Source organism: Buceros rhinoceros, unplaced genomic scaffold, assembly GCF_000710305.1.
Source record: "Buceros rhinoceros silvestris isolate BGI_N320 unplaced genomic scaffold, ASM71030v1 scaffold2140, whole genome shotgun sequence".
NCBI lineage: Eukaryota > Metazoa > Chordata > Aves > Bucerotiformes > Bucerotidae > Buceros > Buceros rhinoceros.
In genome coordinates, this window is record NW_010391099.1 from 56188 (window position 1) to 63371 (window position 7184).

General features: G+C 43.5%; 1 protein-coding gene across 1 annotated transcript in view; it reads left to right on the forward strand.

The window, feature by feature from the left end:
- The window catches only part of DOCK10 (dedicator of cytokinesis 10), an 85272-nt gene that overhangs the window by 22630 nt on the left and 55458 nt on the right, over nucleotides 1–7184 (forward strand). The window contains exons 5-8 of the mRNA XM_010140063.1: nucleotides 1852–1924; nucleotides 2204–2338; nucleotides 2499–2633; nucleotides 6569–6752. Coding sequence (XP_010138365.1) covers nucleotides 1852–1924; nucleotides 2204–2338; nucleotides 2499–2633; nucleotides 6569–6752 — 527 coding nt within the window. The remainder of the gene's footprint in view (nucleotides 1–1851; nucleotides 1925–2203; nucleotides 2339–2498; nucleotides 2634–6568; nucleotides 6753–7184) is intronic.

Here is a 7184-nt window from a genome sequence, read left to right on the forward strand (position 1 = left end):
TAGTGTTGGATCTCTCTCCACTGAAGCAGTGCTGTGGCACCAGGGAAGAGCTTTACAACCTGTGTCCAACAACATGGCCAACATGTTTAGCAGTTGCTGTAGTTTTTGTCTGAGTGTGTTCCTCCTTTGAGGGTTTTCTCAGGTCTTTCTGCCCCTTAAATTCCTCTCTGTGAGCTCTCACTACCTCTTTTTACAACATTTTGTAGCCTTTGTGCTGCTTGTGTCTTCTTGCTTCTTGAGCAAGTGGAAGGGTGGAGGAAGAGCAGGGGTTGCTCACTGTGTGCTGTGGGACGGTGCGTCTGGGAACAGGAATGGTCGATAGCAAAGTTTTCGCTGTTGTTTATGTTACCTCCAAATAACGAATGAGCTGACAGTAGTTCTGTCTAAAAAATGTGCAGGCTGAAATGGTGGTTTTTGTAAAAGGAGGGATTTGGCTTGAGATCTTTGTTTCAAGGTTCTTTTGGGTGGGAGGGAGCGTTGGCGTATGAAATTTTAATAGTTATCCTTGGTTGCATTGGAAAACCTGCACTGGATTTCCATCAATTAATGCTGGTACAGATGTCAAAGATGTCAACATATGTTGCTTTTATTCAAAATATTGATCAGTTGTATACATTAAATAAACACACAAACTAACACAGCGAGTGAAACTGGGTGCGCTTCATCCTCCTGGCTCTGAAGAAGTGCTGGCTTTGGTTGTGGCGGGTCATCATGTCATGAGGACGCTGACTTGGAAACGAGGGAAGTGAGGAGATGGGTGTTGCGCATCACTCTAATCCCCCGATCTGTAACTTGGGCATGAAAGAGTCAAAAGTTACCACTCTTTTTAATTTTTGTAAACACTGACATTTAACATTCTGGGGGCTCAGGTTCGCTCACTCAGCTGAGGAGGAAACCAGCTCAGCGGTGAGCAGTTTCTCAGCTGCTCTGAGGGTCTGCTTCCCTGTATGGTACAGAGCCGCATTGCACTGGTCCCATTCTCAGGCTGGGTGGACGAAAGGGAGTTCTGGAAAATCCTGGTCTTCCTGATAAACAATGTTTTCTTAGCGTGGTGGCTGTTGTAGGTTTTCGTGTGGTAACTGAAGATTTCCAACATGAGGTTTGTAATCTTCAGGAATTTGAAAACAGCACTGGCACTTCTCAGGCCACAGAAAAACCTGGATTTTTTTCTCTATTTAAAAATATCTTTGAATTCTTATCATGTGTGTTTGGCTGTTATTAAAGATTTAATTCTGCTCCTTCTGTGAAGTACTTTGGTCTAAGTGCAATTACTTACGTGCTAAAAATTAAGCAAGTGCTTAAGTGCTTTGCTTTTCCCTGTTTGGTTTTGTTTTTAAGTTCTCAAGATGAAGATCTTGAAAGGCACTGCATCAAAAAGATATCTCTGTATTTTAAAAATTACTTTAAGGCCATGCTCATTGTATTGGATAGTAAAAAATACCTTCAAATATTGAAGAAATGTAGAAGCTTTAATGTTCAAATGTTGTTCTTGGTTAGAAAAAGCTATTAAAAAGCTCATTCTCGTTCACCCGACAGCCCTAAAGGGGATCTCTCTCCGTGGGTTGTTTGGGGTTTGTTGCCTGTTGGAAGAGCAGCAGAGAGAAGTGGTATTTCATTGTCTGTATAGAACTGTTGCAACTTCACAGTGTTAAAAAAAAAAAAAAAAGAAATATGGGGCTTAAGAAAAAAGCTGTTTTGAAGCTGTAGTGCTTCCTAAAGGAGGTGCTGGGACTCCGGCAGTAGCTGTACTGAAGGTGCGGGCGGGGGCTCAGGCCACTGCCTCCCTGAAATAGCAGATACACAGTTATTTTAAAAAAATAATAATTACAGCTGTTTTTTCTGTGCTCCCAGAAGTGAATGGAGACCAGAGAAACTGCCATCGCATTCCTTCGAAATCGATCACGAAGATGTGGATAAGGATGAAGTAGGTGTTTTGGGTTTGGGTGGGGTTTTTTCCCCCTGGGCAAGAGTTGCTCATTGCTTTAATACCAAATTACAGATAGTAATGTAGGCTCGTTACCTCCTATAAGATATTCCGTATTTTAAATAACTCTGAAGTTAGAGGAGCAGGCACATGAATAACATTTTTAAAGGAACGAGAGGATGGTCATTTGTTGTCAAGCAGATTTTCACACGTTACAGTTTTTTCATCTTAGCATTCGGAAAGCGAGTCCGTGCCATCTTAATGGTGTCTCTCATACAGGATACAACATCCCACTCATCTTCCAAAGGGGGCGGTGGAGGAGGAGGAGGAGGATTAGCAGCGGGAGTTTACAAGTCTGGATGGCTTTATAAAGGGAATTTCAACAGCACCGTAAACAACAGCATCACAGTCCGGGTAAGGGGCAGCGTTGCTCCTTCTGTGCTCTGTTTGGGTTTATACCCCACCAGGCTTCGGGTCGTAGTCCCCTGTTATTTAACCCTTGTGAGTAAAGTATCAGTGAGAACAATCTGCAGTGCAACAATCGTCTTTTTCTTCTTTTTTTTCCCCACTTCAGTCGTTCAAAAAGCGCTACTTCCAGCTGACACAGCTGTCGGATAACTCATACATTATGAATTTTTATAAAGATGAGAAAATATCCAAGGAGCCAAAGGGGTGCATTTTCTTGGATTCTTGCACTGGAGTCGTACAGGTGAGTATGAGTTTATTTCAGTGTGTGGTTCGGGGGCAGGTCACTGTGAAAGGGCAGGTAGAGGAACACACAACTGATAGAATGGGAGTCTCCTCGGCAGCCTCGTGAAAAGAAAACACTGCTAGCTTTGCCCTTTAAATTGGTGCAGGTGCTCAGGCTGGCGGGTTACAAAACCCCAGCTGGACTCTGGCAGCAGATCACGCGTGTGCTCTTTGCCCATGGCACGAAAAATACCATCAGGGGCTGCTTTTCACAGCAATGGTTTTCTGAACTGCCAGATTTGACCTCGTGCTTCCTGAGAGCACGGGTGCTCCAGGTGGCTTAAAGAGACTCAAGTCACCAGGCAGCGGCTGTTGGACAAGTGGTAAATTAATCCTGCTTCCTGAGCCCCCTTGAAGATCATCACTTCTGGGGGTGAGAGAGAGTCTTAATGGCAGCAGCTAGGACAGAGCCTTATTGTTCACTGGGACTTAGAAAAGGAGATAGGCAGAAACGTCTGACACCACCTTTTTTGTTTGTTTGTTTGTTCCATCCCCTAAGATTGATTTATTAGTTTTTTCCCCCTCTTGCTCTGCCTTTCCTTTAATTCTAGTCATATTTTTCTCTTTTTCTTTTTTTTTCTTTTTTTCCATTCTAAGCAAGATGTTATCTTGTGTACTATGTTACTGTGGATGAACCAGCCCTGTGTATCACTCCATAAGGAAATTCCATATTTTTTTAGCTGTAATTTATTCTTACTACGTCAGCAGTGAAGGTGTGACAGTGCTAGTGCAGGCTGGTTTGATGCTCGCAGCAAAGCACACCTTTCAGGTGATGCAAGGAGCAGCCCCTGATAAACACTGTGAGCTTCTGTTCTTTGGGAAGTCTCACCCCTAAACCAGCCTTTTGGAGCAAGAAAAACTATCAGTGATGAGTAATTCACTCTGGAGTCATTGGTCTGAAAAGTAACACCTGGCTTAGAGTTGCTGTGGGAGGCCATAGAATGTGGAGAAAGAGCTGGGTAAAACTCAAGGTTTAGAGGATGACTGTGGTGTGAAAGTTCTGATTTAAGGAGTTTTAATGCCACTGTAAATCCTTTAGCTCTGTATGAATGACTTTTGAGCTTCTGTTTGATGGAGTTTGAATATGTAAACTGTAGTAAACATCCTGGAGAAGCCACCTCCAGATAAAATAGAGAATAGTTGCAGAACAATTCTGTTATTTTGGAAGAATGATCCTGTGGGCATTAGATGTAGCCTGATGTTTCATTTATAGCCCATCCATAGTTTCTTCTTGAATCTTGTATTGTTTCCTTCTGGAAGGAATTTTAAACTTGAAATTAAGTGTTGGAGATCACAAGTCAACCTCAAGGTCCACACACCATATGGAAGGACTTAGAGAGAAGCAAAATGAGAAACGATACTTTTTAGAATTTATTTTTTCTGTTAACTGATCAGGAAGAAAATAGTTGGCTCTAGATTTGAAACAAAGGCTTTGCTGTAGATCTTGTCTGCTTGCCAGAAGCCTGAAGTGCAGATGGAAAAGTGGATATTGAAGTTTTCCTGCCCTAATGTTCTTAAGATTCAGCATGCAAGATAACGTCTGATAGTGTTACAGTACCTGATTTAAAGATGTTGGCCATGTCTGTGAGGGGAAGTACATCATACAGACAAAAATGTATTCCTTGTAACGCTCTTTGTACCTTCTGAAGATAAATTGAAATGTAGCATTTTTCTTTATGGATCATGCATAACGTGGTATACATCATCCTCAAATAATCTCTCTTGAACTGTTGGAATGGCCACTGCGTCAGATTTTTGGCATAGTTCTGTTTAACTTCTAGCTCTTGGTCAAGCCCTTGCGATATGTCGGTAGAAACAGGTTTCAGTGGAATTTTGGTGTAGATTAATTTGAATGCATTTAGTGATTGGAGGATTAGAGTGATTTCAGGATCAAGGAGAGTACTGGACACGCGAGAACCAATTGCTACAAAACCCAATGCTTTTCTGACCCTGAAGTGGGTGAGCTAAAATTTACATTCCTGAGAGAATAATTCACCTCAATAAAGTACTTGAGGGGAAAACTATTTCCTACCAAGTGAATTTCCAGTAGCACAACTAAACAATAACACACATGGTATCCCAAGTCAGTTTGAAAAGCCAAGATTTGACTGACTCTCTCAACCTGAATAGCTCCAGAAGAAGAACATCAGTTTTAACAGATTCCTGAGCAGGGTTGTGACATGTAATATAAGAACTGGAGCGAGTGATTAACCACAGATTGGGTAGGAATCTTCTAAATCATCTCTGCTGCTGGGAAAAAAAAGTGTTATGGAACTTTGTTCTGAGTCTTGGGTTCTCAGTCTCTTCCTCTGCTAATCGGTATCAGATTTTGCCTCTGGTTCCTCTTCAATAAAAATATCATCTCACCATCTGGTTTAGAAGCTATTCTTAGTAACTGGTTGATACAGGGCTGTACTGAGACGGTTACGGTGCCTGGACTACAGGATACCATCACAGTGTTATCTGAGATTGTTAATGAAGGCAGAGGAACTGGAGAGAAATGGCCTGCTACGGGGCAGGGCAGGGAGGAATTGAGTTTCATTTGTCAGCATCACTCCAAGGTGAGATGTGCCTACAAAGGGATGGCAGTTTTCTGGAATATTGAAAACAAAGCGGTGGCACTGCTGTCTACAGCCTGTGGCTCTTAAAATCTGGTGGAACGTAGGCAGCAGGACACTTCAGTGTTCTTTCAGATTTAAGCAAGGAGGAGAGACGGTTGGTGCAGCTGCTTCCCTAAGACTAGGAGATAAAGACTCTCTAATTCGATAAGTTGAGGAATGAAGCATATTTTATTAGATCACATCACTTTGTTTAATTTTATTGAGCTCTTTCAGTAACTAAGGACCTGTTAATTCTCATGGCAGAAATTGATGGATCAACCATTTGCAGTAGTGCTGCTGGCGATACAGGGCAGCTCTCAGAACTCGCTCTGTAGCTGGCACTTCCAAGGGATGGCATCGCGCTGTCCAAACAGTGGGCCTCCTGCAAGGAATGGTTGAAACAGCCTCAGTCGCTTTGAAAATCCGTCTAACTTGGAGACGGCTGTGAGAAGTACCCACTGTCATCTGCTCACGGGAGGAGTTTGTCCTGTTGCAGTGTTCTGGGAGTTTTCCTGGTGACCCTCTGTTCCAGGTTTAGGCTCCCAGCATCCAGAAACTCTTTCAGCCAAAGATTAAAAAGAATAAAGTGATGCAGAAACGTTCTCATCCTAACCACAAGCCTCTGATGTCATCAGCGCTCACCAAGACATTACCTTCGCTAGCTTGTTTGCAGCGCCTGTGAATATCTCGAAAGAGAAGATTGTACAAATTGTCCATGTGAGCTTTGACCTCCTCAGCTCCAAGCTGGGCAGCCAGAGAGGGAGCAGGCTGTGACCATCTGCTGACTTTGCTTGCTTGCTAGTTCGAATTTGCCGAGCTCAGTGCTGTTCCCACTGAGCAAATGTGTGTGTGATTCAGCGCTTCTTGGTGTCCTTTTGAGTTGCCTGGGTGCTGGTGAGCTGTAGGAGACCTGGGCTTTGGAGTTGATCTCCCCAGCCAACCACAGCCCGTGTGGCAGTGCTGGACTGTGCCAGCAGAGGCAATTCCTTGCGCTAACTTGAAGCGTTGCTGTCCACGCTGTCCGGCTCTAACCCTTGAACACGTACTTTCAGATTTCTGTGGCTAAACAGAAGACATGTATTTGGCCATAGAAGCTTTCAGAGTCACAAAGACCGAGCAACAAATTGACATGGGTTTGCATTAATATCACGGCACTTGGGTTTTCTTTAAAGCCACTGATTTTTGCTTGAGTGTTATTTTTAAGCAGTGGCCATAGATAAGTCTATGCTAGGGCTGCCTCTTGCATCACCTTTTTATCATTGGTTTAGTGTTTATTTACCTGTTGTTCCAACAGAATAACAGGCTTAGGAAACACGCCTTTGAGTTGAAAATGAACGACCTCACGTACTTTGTGCTGGCAGCTGAAAATGAGCAGGATATGGATGACTGGATTTTCACTCTCAACAAAATCCTCCAAATAAATCCAGAGGGAACTATTCAGGAGAGGAAAAGCGCAGATCTCACTGATCTGAAACTTGGTAAGAATGAATAGTCTCTTGTGTTGTTTTTTTTTTTTAATCGAATGCAAAAAATTGAACCTTCAGATCTCGCTCTTGAATCATTTTAACTGCCCGAGTCTGTAATGGATTCTGCAATGGATTCTGCACCGATCGATGTCTGTCAGAGCAGCATCAGTCCCGGCAGTCCCTGACGAATGTCGGCCGACTCCCCACGGGTCATTTCGCAAGGGCTAGGGTGGAGGCAGAGCTGCTTCCCCCAGAGGCAGCGAGAGCAGCGGGGCTCTGCGCACGCCGCTCTTTCCCAAACACAGCCCCTCTGCCCACAGTCTCGCTGGCCGAGGGTTTTAAGGAGTTTTGTGCTGGAGAGAGGTTAGTTCTGCTCTTTTTCCAGCGTTTTGTTTTCTTTAAAAATCTGGAGCTAATAATTAAAAAAAAACCCCGCCAGCTGTG